This window comes from Phodopus roborovskii, unplaced genomic scaffold (assembly GCF_943737965.1).
Source record: "Phodopus roborovskii unplaced genomic scaffold, PHOROB, whole genome shotgun sequence".
In the NCBI taxonomy this organism is placed as follows: domain Eukaryota; kingdom Metazoa; phylum Chordata; class Mammalia; order Rodentia; family Cricetidae; genus Phodopus; species Phodopus roborovskii.
In genome coordinates this window covers 28,155,731-28,172,054 of record NW_026126540.1, presented here as the reverse complement: position 1 = coordinate 28,172,054, position 16,324 = coordinate 28,155,731, and the positions used below count along the sequence as shown (strand labels likewise).

Here is a 16,324-nt window from a genome sequence, read left to right as displayed (position 1 = left end):
GCAACTCAAAAAGCACCCTAATGCTTCTTAGCCACAGCACTGCCACAAAGCACACCTCTAACAGGATGTCTGCTTGATACTTTAATTAGCCACAGTCACACATACATGAATGAATCATCTCCGGTGCTCAAGAAGCACACAGAAGAGGTTTCCTCAACAGAAATGGAAGGTTGCACTTTGGAAGATACCACATAGAAAGAACCTGGCAGCTCCCTCTGGCTAAGTTGAGCAGTCCTTACAACAGCAGACAGTCACATGGAACTCCAGAGGGCTAATGGGATCAACAGAGAGCTCCTTCCTTGGAAAGGCGATTCCTGAGCATGTGAGAGGAATCCAGCAGCCAAAACCATCGTTCCTTCTCATCACATCTCTGTGTCCTCAGAGCTGGAAGAAGAGTCTGAGGCTGTGCTGTGAGTCTGTGTAAAAGAAAACCAAGGATTTACAGCGGCAGAGCGTGAGCAGCAGGAAGGAGAACACGGCTGATCTAAACTACATGCTAAGTCAGGGAGGAGAGCCGTGCATTTCTAGAAGACATGAGCTGCCGTCTATGCTTGGTTTCCTATTTAATGCAAACTATTAGTATTCAGTGCAAACAAAGTTCTCATTGTCTAGGTATATATACCTACATACAAACACACATATACTCAGTTTTCTATAAGACCACTATAATACTATATAACTGACATTCCCTATCAGTAGAATTAATACAATGGAAAGAAAAAGTGAAACTTTTCACCAGGAAATTTCCTTTATGAACTTGGATGTCAGTTAATTTTGAATCTCAATTCATCTATGAAGAAAAATTTGACTAGAAAAATTTCTGACAAAAATAATTTTAATACCTGCCACTTCTTAATAGTGACCCGGACCATCTCTGTTTTACCTCACTGTGAGCCAGGCTCCACTCTGAAAACAGTTGTATGCTTTACCCCTGTTTTATAGGAATGTTAAGTAGGAAAGCTGAAGCACAGGAAGTCCCCAGTGTGCAGCAGAACCACAGCTGGCTCCACAGAACCCAGCCGGGCTCTTTTAGTGCTCAGTGTCATGACTCTGATACTCTTCATTGACTGATCGCCAACCCCATGCTAAGAAAGTAACTTCACAAGCCACCATCCCAGCACTCAGGAGGTCTCAGTTCTAGACCAGCCTGGGCTCCACAATGAGGCCACATTTCTAAGAAAACAGTTGTTCGTGTACTACCTCTTATCCTCACAGAACCCTGAGAGGTTGGTTACCCTGTGTTAGTTTTTGGGAAATGGGCACAGGGACTGGATCCCAGAGAAGCAGATCATCACTCACTCGTTCTCTTGCTGGGTGGGAGTCATTCCCTGACTCAGCTGATGTTTCTCCTTGGCCATCAGGGCAAGCCACCAGGGGGTCAGCCAGGGAGGAAACGATGGGGATTTTCTTAGCTTGGAAGTAATCATAGGCCTTCTTTCCACAGACCAGGAGAGTGACATGTTCCCCGCTGCTCTTGACTCTGTCCACTACGTTCTCGTAGGTTTCGTCTTGCACATTTTCTCCGTTCACTTCAATGATGATGTCCTCATCCTCCAGCCCAGCCTTGTCAGCAGGGCCACCCTTCTGTACCTGTGAGCACAAGTTCTGGGGATCAGTTCCAAACACAGGCTACACTGTGTCAGGCAGCTTCCCTCCTGAAAACTTAACCACATCTTTCTCCTTGAAGGGCAATACCGCCTCTCCTCCAAACTGGCCAAGCACTGTACTGAATGTCTTTAGGCTGAAGGCATTGGGATCCCATGGGATTCCAACCTGAGAGCTTCACTGGTCTCACTGCCCATCCCTACAGGATGCAGGCACTATGACGCATGCACGAAAGCAGACAGGTAGCGCTCCTGGAGGTGGGGAATATGACTGCCACTGCAGCTAGCATGATGACGCATGGCTTGCACTGAAAATGCCGATCCTAACTGACTGCATTTGCTGGGCTGCTGGGACCAGTTTCCATACCTCTTTGACAAAGGGTCCTGGCTGACCCCGAATGGCATTCAGGTGAAAGCCATAGCTGTTGTCGACTTTAATCAGCCTACAGAGCTTGGGTTTATGATCTCCTGCATCCTCTGTAGTGTCTGGACTTGTGGCCTCCAGAGGAGCAGGCGCTGGGGCTGGAGCCTCCTTGACAGAGCCATTAGGGAGTTCTTGACTTTGGCAGTAGAGAAGTGGAGAAAAACGAGCCTTTTGAAAGTAAAAGGGGAAATGCACATATGAGCAGTTACACTTCATTAAACATGGTAGCTCAGTACACATGTCTGTTCCTCGATTGTAGGCTCTAAATTTCTCCACCACAGCCAGAGGTAGAAGAAGCATGTACAGATGCATATAGGTGTGTGTGTAACACAGAAAGAGTACAGGCAATCTGACAAATGACTAGCTTAACTCCACAAAAGCAGGCAGATCACTGACAACACTGCCTACACTCCTGTGGGGAACACCTCTAAGGGGCTAGCCCAAGTAGGTCTGCTCTCACTGTCCTCAATAAAATTGTTTTGTCTTTTTGGTTTTTTGAGACAGAGTTTCTCTGTGTAGCATCCTTGGCTGTCCTGGAACTCACTCTGTAGACCAGGCTAGCCTTGAATTCACAGAGATCCGCCTACCTCTGCCTCCCAAGTCCTGGGATTAAATATGTATGGCACCATTGCCCGATATTTTTAGTTTCTATATAATGTGCTTAAAGACAATTTGCCTGAGTCAGGGGCTAGATTTGGGTGTGCTTTGAACTTGCTCAGCAGTTAAATTGAGGTCAACAGGTATCCAGGACATTTGTTAGACACCAAGCAGTGAGGGAGGAACACTGTAGGAGCTTAGCAAAAATGAGATGTGCAGTCCATCTGCCTTCCTGCACACATTGCTCTTAGGAGCCAGGTTCCTGGCAGCCCTCAGAGATGTTTGCTAACTATCTGCTTCCACGGCTAGATGATATGGGAAATCAGAGTGACTCACCAGCGTAGCCCTGAGCTCTCCCCAGCAAGCAGAGCATCCGTGGGGATGGATGGCTGGTATCAAAGCACCCATCATGAAAAAAGAACTTTTATCCACCCCTTTGAGCACTCATGAGTCTAGCCGTCATCAGGAATTGTTAGGAGGGTTGACATATTCACTGCTGTATCTCAGAGATCCACCCCACCTCCACCCCAGCTCATGAGCCCACCTTCCAGAGTAGACAGACTCCCCTCTCACTTTAACCAAGACCAGGAAAATTACACTGACATTCTATCATAGATCCCCCCCCACCTCAGAATTACAACAAAACACTCGATGCCAGCATCAATTTACAACATCAAAACAGTTGCTTGCAGAAGTCAAGTTGTCCCCTTGTCTGATGGCTATGGTTGTTCTTAAGCCAGAATAGCTCCCTGTACTTTAAGTCATGGTACTGTGTAACACACAAAAGACTATTATCTATGATCAGTGTTCAGCATGGCAGATGGCACTTTGGCCCCCAGACATCTGTTGAACTGGTCTGAACCTTAGTTCTCATGATAACATATTATAAAACATTAACAGTGGGAGTGGAGATACTCAGGGGCTAAGAGCACATGCCACTCTTACAAAGGACCCAAGTTTGGTTCCCAGCACCCAGGTCAGACAGTTTACGGCTGCTGTAACTCCACCTCCAGGGGACCCAACACCCTACCCTCTTCTGGGCTCTGTGGGTGGGCACTGTTCTCACGTAGGCATACCGCACACAACTACACATATAAACATAATTTAAAAATAATAACAAGATATTTGTAGAAGTCTTAACACATGCAAACAGCTGTCAGAAGAAGAGGGAGTGAGGATCTTCATCAACCTGTTTTGTTCTTGGTGAGCCTGTTTCCACTGTGTTTATTAAGGACAGTGTGAATGAGAATCCCTATACAGCCTCTGGGTCTCCACTGAGGAGAGCTTCCAGCCCTGTGGAGAGGTTGCAATGCTGCAGGTGCAGAGCCCAGTTTCACTAGGGTGATCTGTAGCCTAAAGATTGATTCCTTACCCACCTCTAACATTCTGATAAACAAGCTGGAATGTATTAGTAAAATTTGATCTTTATCAACCAAAGGGCTACAGCTGTCACATGGTGTCTAAGGCCTCCGCCTCACTGTAATCTGCCCCTGTGTCCACAGATGTATTTTTTCAAGCCTTGATTTACACCTTTCTTTGTTCTGTTACTATAAAAACTCCATTAAACTGCTTCCATGTTGGAATGTGGTAGGGCTTGGGGTAACCTAAACCTGTGTTGTCAGATCATGGCCACTCAGATTTAACTCCAAAATAAATTCTTATTCCTTCTGAGGTTTTGCATCATCATCAACAACAAACTAATAAACCTTTCTAGGTCTGTACTCAAGACTGAAGAGTCTTGCTAACCAACAATATCACATCCATTTATCAGGACTGGAGAGTTGTTAAGAGCAGATTCCTGGAACACGAAAGGACTTTGGGAGCACATTCCCCATGGCGGGATACTCCCTTAGCCTAGAGATAGGAGAGAGGGCCTAGACCCTGCTCCAAATGACTTGACAGATTTTGATGATCCCTCCTGGAAGGCATCACTCTCTCTGTGGAGTGGGTGGGGAATGGGACAGGAAGGGGTGGGGGGTCACGGGAGAGAGGGGGGAGAGGGAACTGGGATCGATACGTAAAATAAGAAAAAAAGAATTTAAAAAAGGCAACAACAACAACAAAAAAAAAGAGCGCTCACCTCTTGCAGAGGGACCCAGGTTCTATTCCCAATACTGACAATAGATGGCTCACAGCCTCCTGTAACTCCAGCAGGAGATCTGACACCCTCACCTGACATTTGTACCTTCATGTACATAAGAACACATGCACAAACACACACACACACACACACACACACACACACACACACACAATGGGTCTAAAACCAAGTAAATCCATTTATGCCTGTGCCAGCTCTGAGAAGTCCGGACCACCTCTGTCCATTTTGAGATTCCTATTCTTGATAGCTTATCCCAGTTCAGCAAGACTAATTCTTAAGCTAATTTACAAATGCACAGTTTTTAGTCCAGGAATTTATAACTCATTCATCGCTCTCCTGTCACTACCAATTTGAGCCACAATTTGGCCCTAATGGTTGTTATGCCCCTTCCAGGCTGAAGAGCAAGGTAACTCAGCTCAAAGTCAGAAGGCATGTGTGAAGGCACCCAGCCTTAATGCATGAATACATGGTTATTATATTGAATATATGTGTTACTGGAATTACTTACCAGTTTGTAGATGTGATCTGCCTCTTTGTCCACCACCAACAGTGTAGCCTGGTCTCCGCCCTTCCTAATCATTTCCACCACACTGTCATGATCAAGGTCTTCCACAGACTCGCCGTTGACAGCAACTACCAAGTCATTGTTCTTCAAGCCAGCTGCCTCTGCGGGGCTTCCAGATTCTATGTCCTTGATGGTCTGGCCTACCCTCCCCACACAAAGCAAAGTTACCAGAAAAGCCCCCAAGTAAGCAAGCTCTGGGATTTCTGCTGGATCCCAAGGTCTGAAGAAATAGGTGTAAAGGCCCCAGGGGCCTACAAGTCTACTCTCCAGCCCATTCCAAACCAAGCCTCAAACAAGGAGAGAATCTTAAAGGAGTGAGAACCCAGTGTTCACTAAGTGTCTGATGGTTACTTTTGACAAAGTGGTGGGCTAAGAGGATCCTAGGAAGTCGTTGGGCATACTGCAAAAGCCACAAGTCATACCCAGCAAGTAAGCCTCAGAATGGAAAGGGCCAGTACTAGAGAAGGAGAAGCAGGAGGGTTCCAACCGGAGCACTCTGCCCCCACCCCATCCCCTGCAGTTGGTGGCAGGCTGGAGCTTGGTGAGCCAGCCCTGAGGATGAGGACTCACCTTCATACTCAGCGCCTGCCCGCAGATAGAATCCATAGCCATTGCTTCCCTTCTTGATCACCACCACCCGGGGCTGGTGGGGCAGCAGCTTCAAACTGGCTGTTTCCCTCTTGAACTGTGTCTTCTGTTCACTGTGGCGCTTGGCAGTTTCCTTGTCCACAAGGAGGAACACGATACGGCTCCCTGCCTTCTTCACCTGCAGCAAGACACCCAGATGAAGAGCAGGGGCCTCCACAAACAACACCGGGAGCAAAGCCACCGTGCAGTGCGGAAAGCTCGGGGTACGTGGCCTGAGCGTGACTGCTTCCCCCAGCCTGACTGGATGTATCTGTCTACTGGAAGGAAAACATCCAACCACACAGACGTTAACTGAACTCAAGTGAGGGCCCAAGTCCTCAAAGCCCAGAAACATGTGCAGGTGGGAAGGTGGGATGGGTTTTAGAAAAGAAAGTCAGGGTCAGCTTGCAAGGTTCCATCTGACCTCAACAAGACAGCCCTGCCCCAGGGTCAGCATGCTGTGGGCCTTCCAGAACCTGGCAGGTACAGTTTGTTACCCATGGGCATCCACACATGGAAACACTAAATGGAGACTCAAGGGATTACTTACAAGCTTAACATTGTATTGTTTTGAATAATGATGAAGTCCATCCCTTGCCACCCACACCTTCATCCAGAAGGTATCTAGCAGACCCATCTCTGTGCACTAGACCTGTCAGTCACTGAACGAAGCAGCCATCCACAGATGGCAGACAATAACTAATAAGCCTCACCTGTGCCGTTTCTGCCTCTGCACACATGCCTACGACAGTTTAACTTGGAAGCTGGATACAGTGACTAGCAAATAATTTCTAACAATGTATTGTCGTAATAGTTATTTAAACTTATGAGCCACCAATTTCTGGAAGTTTCTATCACTTTCAGATGTGGCTGACTACAAGTAAATGTAGAAATGGAGACTGAAAGAAGTTGGGGGTGGGGACCAGAGCCCTCAGCACTGCCCATACCACCAGCGTCTCGGCACCCTTGATGCAAACACCTAGGTGGCTGTTCTCCGTCACACACTCATCCAGCAGGCCCTACCACCCACCGCCCTGTCGCTTCCGATGAGAGCAGAGGGGAAGGGAGGTTTGAAATGTGCCTTTAAGGGTTACCTTTTCCACCACAGCCTCATGACTGTCACTCTCGACATTTTCTCCATTCACTTCAATCAAGTGATCACCGACCAGGACCCCAGCTCTCATGGCCACTCCCCCGGGCGTTATGTCAGTCAGGTACACACCCTTTTTACCTGAAGAAGAGTTAGAGAGAGAGTATTGCACAGGCATCTGCACATCTGGCAATAAAATAGTTCCCTCTGGATGCCTTTGGAGCCAACTCAAGAGTTGCCATCTGCCTGGGCTCTCAACTCAGTTACAGCTCTAGCACAAAGCTGGGCACTGCTGTTACTCAGCATGGGTCTGTTGGCTTGAAGAGAAAGTCTCAGTCTGACTGAAGAAAAGGCAAGACTGGAGAAAAGCCAGTGAGTTGGCTCAGAAAATAAATGGCTGGCGTTGGCCTCTCTAACCAGAAAGTACTAATCCATACCCATGCTGCATCTGCCTTTGCTTCTGTAGAATTGGAAGTCATCCGCTCCATCCTCCCCTTTAAATGGTACCATCACAGACTGCTGGAGTCCATAAACCTCTGTAGCAGCACAGCAAGGTTGGAGGAAGAGGAAAGGGAACGTGTGTGTGTGTGTGGTGTGGTTTGCTAGTACCCTTTCTAGATGCGAACATTTCCATCTGTTCTAGGGAAAGCTTTATGTGGTCATATGCATTACTTTAAAGAGTAGAAGGACCATCAACTCAGTTTCCTTGAACACTTAACAGTTCTCCTACTGCAGTAGACACAAAGATGGCACCTATGATGGGACTTGCTAGCTCTTGACTTATGACACCTGGGCCCTCCATGCTCCTGGTCACACGTGGCTGCGTTGAAATAATTCCATGATGCAAAACTTCTCACCATCCCTAAAAAGTAATAAAATGCCAGACCTTTCCTGTGCTCTGGGCTCAGGTAGCTCCAAAAGTTGATCACTGAAGAGGTTCCTCCAGCCCCCACTGCCATCCTTCTCATGTGGTTGTCTCATTCATTCATTCATTCACTCACTCACTCACTCACTCACTCACTCACTCACTCATTCATTCTCTCTCCTCTCCAGGCTTTAAAGAGATGCCTGCCCTTCCCTTTAAACCCCCACCACGCTTGACTCCATATATTGTGTTGCCTACTGTCCCCCCTCCCACCCCAGGCCCTCTCTCAATCTAATAAAACTCACTCCTGAAGGGAATTGTGTGTCAGCGTCCTCCCTAAGCCAATTGCTGTGTGGCTTCTTTTATAGTCACCATTGTCTTGTACGTTGTCAGGAAGTAAACATTCTCTCCATAAAAACCACTCACTGCGTGCATCCGCATAAGAGCCAATGGTGTAGACTGTGAACTCTGACTTTTTAGGTTGTGTGTGTTGACATCACACACACACACACACACACACAAAACCATATATGTAGAAGTCAGAGTTGGTTCTCTCATCCCACCAAGAGAGGCTCTGGGGATTAAACCCAGGTCATCAGGCACCTCTACCCACTGAGCCAACTCAGCCCCCCACCCCCCCGCTTTTGTTTAACACCATTTTACTGTTAATAGATTTCTAAGACATAAGACATGCCAAGGTTCTTTGACCCTCAACACCACTGTGTTTAATAATACTGATGTGAAGACTGTCTCTCCTGGTTTTAATTTCTGTCTCTTGCTAGAGGTTACATAACCTCTGAAAACAATTTAAATTGTCCGATGGTCTTCTCCTTTACCTTCCACAAAACACAACCCACCATCAGTTCTCTCCCAGACCAGAGAGAATATAAGCAGAGGCAACACTAGTGTTAGGTGATGAACTAACACTCACTCATGGCCCTTTCTCATCATAAAGCTAACTTCCGAAAAGACAGTCATGTGTCAGCATCTTTTCTGAACCTGCCAACCTCTTTTCTGTTTAACAGTTAAATATGGAGCTAGCCAGGTAACATGGCTCCCAATTCTGCCCAGTTTCCCAGGGGAAATGCTAAAGAACTCCAGTGGACAGTACAGCATGGTGCATTCCTCTGAAACCACAGAAACAGGACCTCTAGGACTCCCTCAGGGCCGGGAATTCTCAAGTATGTCCTTTGCAGCATAGGTCAAGGACATGTCTTAGGACAGTTGAGACTAGGCTTCATTTGATTACTATAATGTCATAGGAGGACAGGTACAGCAACTCTGCGGTTGTAACACAGCAACAGATGCTCAAAAATCTGTTGAATAAGGCTACGCTGAGCCATGAAAAGAGATGTCAGTCTCACTCAAGGTAGCTATCAAGAAGAAGCTGCCTCCCCTGCATCTTCAGCCTTAGGGAGCTAGAAAAGAACAATGAAGCCAGGCAGTAACAGTGCACACCTTTAATTCCTGCACTTGAGAGGCAGAGGCAAGTGGATCTCTGTGAGTTCTAGGCCAGCCTGGTCTATAGAGTAAGTTCCAGGACACCCAGGGCTACACAGAGAAACCCTGTCTTGAAAAAAAGGTAGAAGGCCCAAGCCTCAGACCTGGAGCAGCGTCTGTGGAGGCCCAAATCACCATCCTAGAAGCAATGGCAGAGGGAGGCCAGAGCCTCAGGCCCAGGAATAGGGAGTGACCATCATTCTACTGCATACAAGAAACACACCTCAACCTCACAGATGCTACCTCAGAGTAAAGGGTTGGAAAAAAGTTTCCAATCAAATGGACCTAAGAAACAAACTGGTGTAGCTATCCTAATATCTAACAAAATAGACTTCAAACTAAAATAAATCAAAAGAAGATAAAGAAGGGCATTTCATACTCACCACAGGAAAATTCAATTCTGAACATCTATGCCCCAAACACAAGGGCTCCTGCATTTGTAAAAGAAACATTACTCAAGCTTAAATCACAAATCAAGCCCCACACACTAATAGTGGGAGACTTCAACACCCCACTCTCATCACTGGAAAGGTCTGCCAGACAGAAACTTAACAGAGAAATAAGGGAACTAACAGATGTTATTACTCAAATGGACTTAACAGATAGCTATAGAACATTCTACCCAAACACAAAAGAATATACTTTCTTTTCAGCACCTCGTGGAACCTTCTCAAAAAATAGAACACATACTCGATAACAAAGCAAACCTCAACAGACACCAAAAAAAAAAAAAAAAAAAAAAAAAAAAAAAAAAGTAATAACCCCTTGTATCCTATTATTGGATCACAGCTTAAAGTTAGAATTCAACAGCAACATTAATTTCAGAAATCCCACAAATACATGGAAATTGAACAGTGATCAACTGAACCACCACTGGGTCAAGGAAGAAATAAAGAAATTAAAGACTTTCTAAAATGTAATGAAAATGACTGCACAAAATACCCAAACTTATGGGACACGGGACACGATGAAAGCAGTGCTGACAGGAAAGTTCCCAGCACTAAAGCCTACATGAAGATGCTGGAAAATCCCACACTAGTGAATTACCAGAACAACTGAAAGCGCTAGAACAAAAAGAAGCAAACTCACCCAGGAGTAGGCAGCAGCAAGAAATAGTCAAATTGAGGCCTGAAATCAATAAAATAGAAACAAAGAAAATGACGCAACGAATCAATGAGACAAAGAGTTGGTTCTTTGAGAAATTCAACAAAATAGACAAACCTTTACCCAAACTAACCAAAAGACAGAGAGACTATCCAAATTAACAAAATCAGAAACAAAAAGGAGGACATGACAACAGACACCGAGGAAATCCAGAGAACCATCAGGTCATACTTCAAAAGCCTGTACTCCAGAAAATTGGACAACTTTCTAGATAAGTACCACATACCAAAATCAAATCGAGAACAGATAAACAACTTAAATACATCTGTAACCCCTAAGGAAATAGAAATAGTTATCAATAGTCTCCCAACCAAAAAGCCCAGGCCTAGATGGTTTCAGTGCAGAATTCTACCAGATGTTCAAAGAAGAACTAATACCAATACTCCTCAAATTATTCCACATAATAGAAATAGAAGGAACATTGCCAAACTCTTTTTTTTACAAGGCTACAGTTACTCTGGTACCAAAACCACACAAAGCACAACTAGGAAAGAGAATTACAGACATAGGTCCAAAAATACTCAATAAAATACTGGTAAACAGAATCCAAGAACACATCAGAAAAATCACACACCATGACCAAGTAGCTTTTATCCCAGAGATGAAGAGATGGTTCGACATATGAAAATCTGCAAATGTAATCCACCATACAAACACACTGAAAGAAAAAAAAATCACATGGTCATCTCACTAGATGCTGAAAAAGCCTTTCACAAAATTCAGCACCCCTTCATGTTAAAGGTCTTTGAGTGGATAGGGATACAAGGAACATACCTAAACATAATAAAGGCAATATACAGTAACCCAACAGCCAACATCAAACTAAATGAAAAGAAATTCAAAGCAATTCCACTGAAATCAGGAACAAGACAAGGCTGTCCACTCTGTCCATATCCCTTTAATATTGTACTCAAAGTTATAACTATAGCAGTAAGGCAACAAAAGATGATCAAGAGGATACAAATTGGAAAGGAAGGTGTCAAACTCTGGCTATTTGCTGATGATAGTTTACACGAGTGACTCCAAAAATTCTACCAGGGAACTCCTACAATTAATAAACACCTTCAGGAATATAGCAGGATACAAGATTAACTAAAAAAAAAAAATCAGTAGACCTCCTATATACACAGATGATAAATCAGAGAAATGTCACCCTTTACAATAGCCATAAATAACATAAAGTATCTTGGGGTAACCCTAACCAAACAAGTGAAAGACCTGTATGGCAAGAACTTTAAGCCTTTAAAGAAAGAAATTAAAGAAGATATCAGAAAATGGAAAGATTTCCCATGCTCTTGGATAGGTAGGATCAACATAGTAAAAATGGCAATCCTACAAAAAGCAATCTACAGATTCAATTCAATCCCCATCAAAATCCCAGCACAATTCTTTACAGATAGACCTGGAAAGGAAAATACTTCATTTGGAAAAACAAAAAACACAATATAGCTAAAACAACCCTGTATAATAAAGAAACTTCTGGAGGAATCACCATCCCTGACTTCAAGCTCTAATATAGAGCTAGAGTAATGAAAACAGCTTAGTGGACCAATGGAATCAAATCTAAGACCCCAATATCAATCCACACACCTATGAACACCTAATTTTTGACAAAAAAGCTAAAAATATACAATGAAAACAAGAAAGCATATTTTAAAAATGATGCTGTAAACATGTAGAAGACTGCAGGTAGAACCATATCTATCACCATGCACAAAACTTAAGCCCAAATGGATCAAAGACCTCAATAGAAATCCATCCACACTGAACCTCACAGAAGAGAAAGTGAGAAATATACTTGAACACATAGGCACAGGAGACCACTTCCTAAATAGAACACCAGTAGCGCAGACTCTGAGCGCAACAATTAATAAATGGGACCTCCTGAACCTGAGATGCTTCTGTAAAGCAAATAAAACAATCAACAAGACAAAACGGCTCCCTACAGAGTAGAAAAAGATCTTCACTAGCCCCATATCTGACAGAGGGTTGATCTCCAAAATATACAAATAACTCAATAAACTAGACATCAAACTACTAAATAATCCAATTTTAAAAAATGGGTACAGATCTAAACAGAGAATTCTTAACAGAACAATCTCAAATGGTAGGGAGACACTTAAGGAAATGCTCAATATTCTTAGTCATCAGGGAAATACAAATCAAAACAACTCTGAGATTTCATCTTACACCAATCAGAATGGCTAAAATCAAAAACACCAATGACAGCTTATGCTGGAAAGGATGTGGAAAAAGGGAACATTCCTCCGTTGCTAGTTGGAGTCCAAACTTGTATAGCCTCTGTGGAAATCAGTATGGTGATATCTCAGAAAAATAGGAATCAACCTACCTCAAGACCCTGCAATACCACTGTTGGGCATATATCCAAAGGAGGCACATTCACACCACAAGGGCATTTACTCAACTATGTTCATAGCAATATTATTCATAATAGCCAGAACTTGGAAGCAACCTAGATGCCCCTCAACCAAAGAATGAATAAAGAAAATGTGGTACATTTACACAATGGAGTACTACTCAGTGGTAAGAAACAGTGACATCCTAAACGTTGCAGACAAATAGACAGAACTAGAAAAAAAAAAAAAAAAAAAAAAAAAAAAAAAAACCAAAAACATCCTGAGTAAGGTAAATCAGACCCAGAAAGACAAATATAGTATGTACTCACTCATAAGTGGATACCAGACACAAAGCAAAAGATACCCAGCCTACAATCCACAATCCCCAGAGAAGCTAGAAACCTCTTCTAGAAACAGATGCAAGCAAATGCAGAAATCCACAACTAACCAATGGGCCAAGCTCCTGGGGTACAATTGAAGTGAGGGAGGAATGATAATATGAACAAAGGAGTCAGGACCATGATGGGGAAACCCACAGAATCAGCTGACCCGAGCAAGTGAGAGATCACTGACTCAGGTCTGACAAAGGGGGAATCTGCATAAGACCGAACTAGACTCCCTTAATATAGGTGGCAATGGTGAGGTTGGGCCTAATGCACAAACTGACTTAGTGGAGCCCATTCTATATGGAGAGATTACCTAGACACAGGAGTGGGGGGCGGGCAGGTGCCTGGGTCTTCCCTCAACAAGATGATGGGACAGACTTAGTAGACTTCCCAGGGGAGGCCTTACCCTTCTCTGAGGAGCAGATGGGAGGTTGGGTAGGGGGAAGTGGGTGGAGCAGAAGGAGAGGAGGGAGGGGAAACTGGGATTGGAATGTAAAAAAAATAAATTAACAAATTTTAAAAAAGAAAAAACAAAGTAAACCAAACAGTGAAGAGGTATCAGTCAGTCCTTGAACCACTGGCCTCAAACGGGAAGCCTGATAAACACTAGGGAAAGAGTCCCCCACTCAGCCCTCACGGCTGCCCAAAGTCGGATCCCTCTTTGTGTAACTGCAGAGAAAGGATTGGTGCTGGAGACAAGGAGGGGCGTGACATTGCTGTAGACAATAGCAGTTGCAGAGACTGTTGTTACCAACACCGGGCTTCTGGAAGGCTAGCGCTCAGCCCATCCTAAGCTCACCTTGGGTGGTTTGCAGAGAGAAGCCGAAGCTGTTGCCCTCCTTCACCAGGTAGCAGAGCCGGGGCTGGGCACATGTCTCCAGGGCTCCATTCGTCAAAGGGCTGGGTTTCTTATCATTTGAAGCCGGTTCCTTCTGGCTTTGATCCAGTTCTTTCAAGTCTACCTGTTTTTTTACAGCCTTCTCGTAGGATTTTCCATCCAGAACCAGCAGAGTCACTGAGTTCCCACTCTTTCTCACCAGATCCACCACCTTTGAAGAAAGGGGAGTGTTAAAAGGATACCTTGCCTGTTAATCTTCCACCCCACCCCACCCCGTCAACTGCAGGAGGAAGATGTTTGTTGTGTGTCCCCAAAGGTCTGGCCGCTGACCCAACACTCATACCCTAAGCGGAGGGGGACCAGACACCTTCACCCTAATACTCCCAATGTATAGGGGAGGTTTAGACTGGGCCCCTGGCACTGTGGGAATCCAGGAAGCCCTTACAAGGATTGGTCTTTCCCAGAACTGGCCTTTTCCAGAGATTAATGCTCTAGAACAGTGGTTCTCAACCTGTGGGGAACGACCCCCTTGGTGGATTGAATGACCCAACCCTTTCACAGATACCCTGCATATCAAATATTCATAAATCTTAGCAGTAGCAAAATTATAGTTATGAAGTAGCAACAAAAGTAATTTTATGGTAGGGGTCACTTACCTCACAGCCATGAGGGACTGTAATAAAGTGGCGGCTTTAGGGAGGTTGAGAGGGATGGCGTGGTGTAGTGAAAGGGGAATGATGCTGTGTGGGAAAAGGGTTACCTTTCCCGTGCAGTCGCTACATGAATGTTAACAGCTAAGTCACCTACACATGGCTGCCTCATCTTTGCAGCCATTTATGCCTCACAGGCTTGTGCTGAGGGCTACAACTTATTCAGATAAAATTGTCTAGCACGTGGCAAATGGACAATGAATGTCTGACCTGACACTATCACAGTATAACATTGTTTAACTGATTGGTTTTTAGAATAGGGCATCGGCCATGGCCCATGAACATGGACACTTGTGGAAATCAGTTTCTCTCCTTCCACCATGAAGGAAGGTCCCAGGGATTGAACTCAGGTTATCAGCCTTGGTAACAAGCACCTTTGCCCACTGAGTCACATAATACTTTTTACAGTCCTCAGTTAATCATAAGCAATTAGACTGGCCACCATAAAATATGATAGATCCTTGCCAGTGGTAGGCAGAAGAGAACCAAGCTCCCCTGATTCCCAAAATCACAGTGGGCAGGGATGTGGAGGCTGAAGAGGTGTTAGAAGAACCCACGTGTCTATTCACCTGTGCGTGCTCGTCCTTGTCCACAAAGATACCATTGATCCTGAGAACTCTGTCCCCATCCAGGAGCCCTGCCTTCTCTGCTGGGCTCCCCTTCTCAATCACTCGGACCAGGTGGCCATCAGTGTCTTTCTCAATGCGCAGGAAGAAGCCATAGTTCTGCCCCTCTTGTTTGGACAATTTGCACTCTCTGGGGTTGAAGGTGGAGGCCATTTCTGTAATGAAAAACAAATAGATAAATCCACAGGCAAGGAAATCTTGCTGAATCATGAAACCCTGAGTCTCCATACATAACCTATGCCTCTGCTGTCCAGCTGCATTCTACTGTGCGCTGCATAACAACACTGGGGCTCCAGGGAAGCTTTGTGCAGATCACATGCACGATTTCCAAATCTGCTCCCCAAGAATGGCCTTTTTACTTGTTTGAGACCCACGTGTTCCACTGAGTACTTAACACAGAAGCTTTAGCTTCAGTAGCTCCAACCAAACTCATCCTTGTCCCTTGCCCGAAAAGGTGACATCTAAAAGCATGGTCCAGAAAGTTTAAGAAGCCAAATCTACCTTCTTTTAATTATCATGCAAAATAATAGGCTTCATTTGTGCATGTGCTGGGTTTTTGGTGGTGGTGGTGGTGGTAGTGCATGTGTGTGTGTATGTGTGCATGTATGTGTGCCTGTGTGTGTATGTGTGTGTGTGTGTGCCTGTGTGTGTATGTGTGTGTGTGCATGTATATGTGTATGTGTGTGTATGTAAGTGCATGTGTGTATGTATATGTGTGCATATGTGTGTGTGTGCATGTGTGTAGAAATCAGAAGTAGTATCAGGTGTCTTTCTCAATCCTCTCCACCTTATTGAGACAGATTCTCTCAATGGACCTCAAGTTCACAGATCTGACTATAGCAGCTGGCCAGCAGATCGGAAGTCCTCCAT

At 44.8% G+C, this 16,324-nt stretch overlaps 1 protein-coding gene across 2 annotated transcripts; it reads right to left on the bottom strand.

Moving 5' to 3' along the window:
- Positions 1-68: 68 nt before the first annotated feature.
- On the bottom strand, positions 69-15,610 carry Pdzk1 (PDZ domain containing 1). Of its 2 annotated transcripts, XM_051199504.1 has the most exons (8): positions 15,398-15,610; positions 14,080-14,329; positions 7,013-7,149; positions 5,862-6,057; positions 5,235-5,431; positions 1,972-2,196; positions 1,300-1,590; positions 69-416 (listed from the first exon to the last, which is right to left on the bottom strand). In XM_051199504.1, exons 1-8 carry the CDS (start codon positions 15,605-15,607, stop codon positions 363-365), a joined length of 1,560 nt encoding a protein of 519 aa, XP_051055461.1. In that variant the 5' UTR covers positions 15,608-15,610; the 3' UTR covers positions 69-362. The 2 variants fall into 2 exon arrangements, with proteins under 2 accessions (XP_051055461.1, XP_051055460.1); XM_051199503.1 differs by lacking the exon at positions 69-416 and having other exon boundaries at positions 1,195-1,590.
- Between the last annotated feature and the right edge of the window lie 714 nt (positions 15,611-16,324).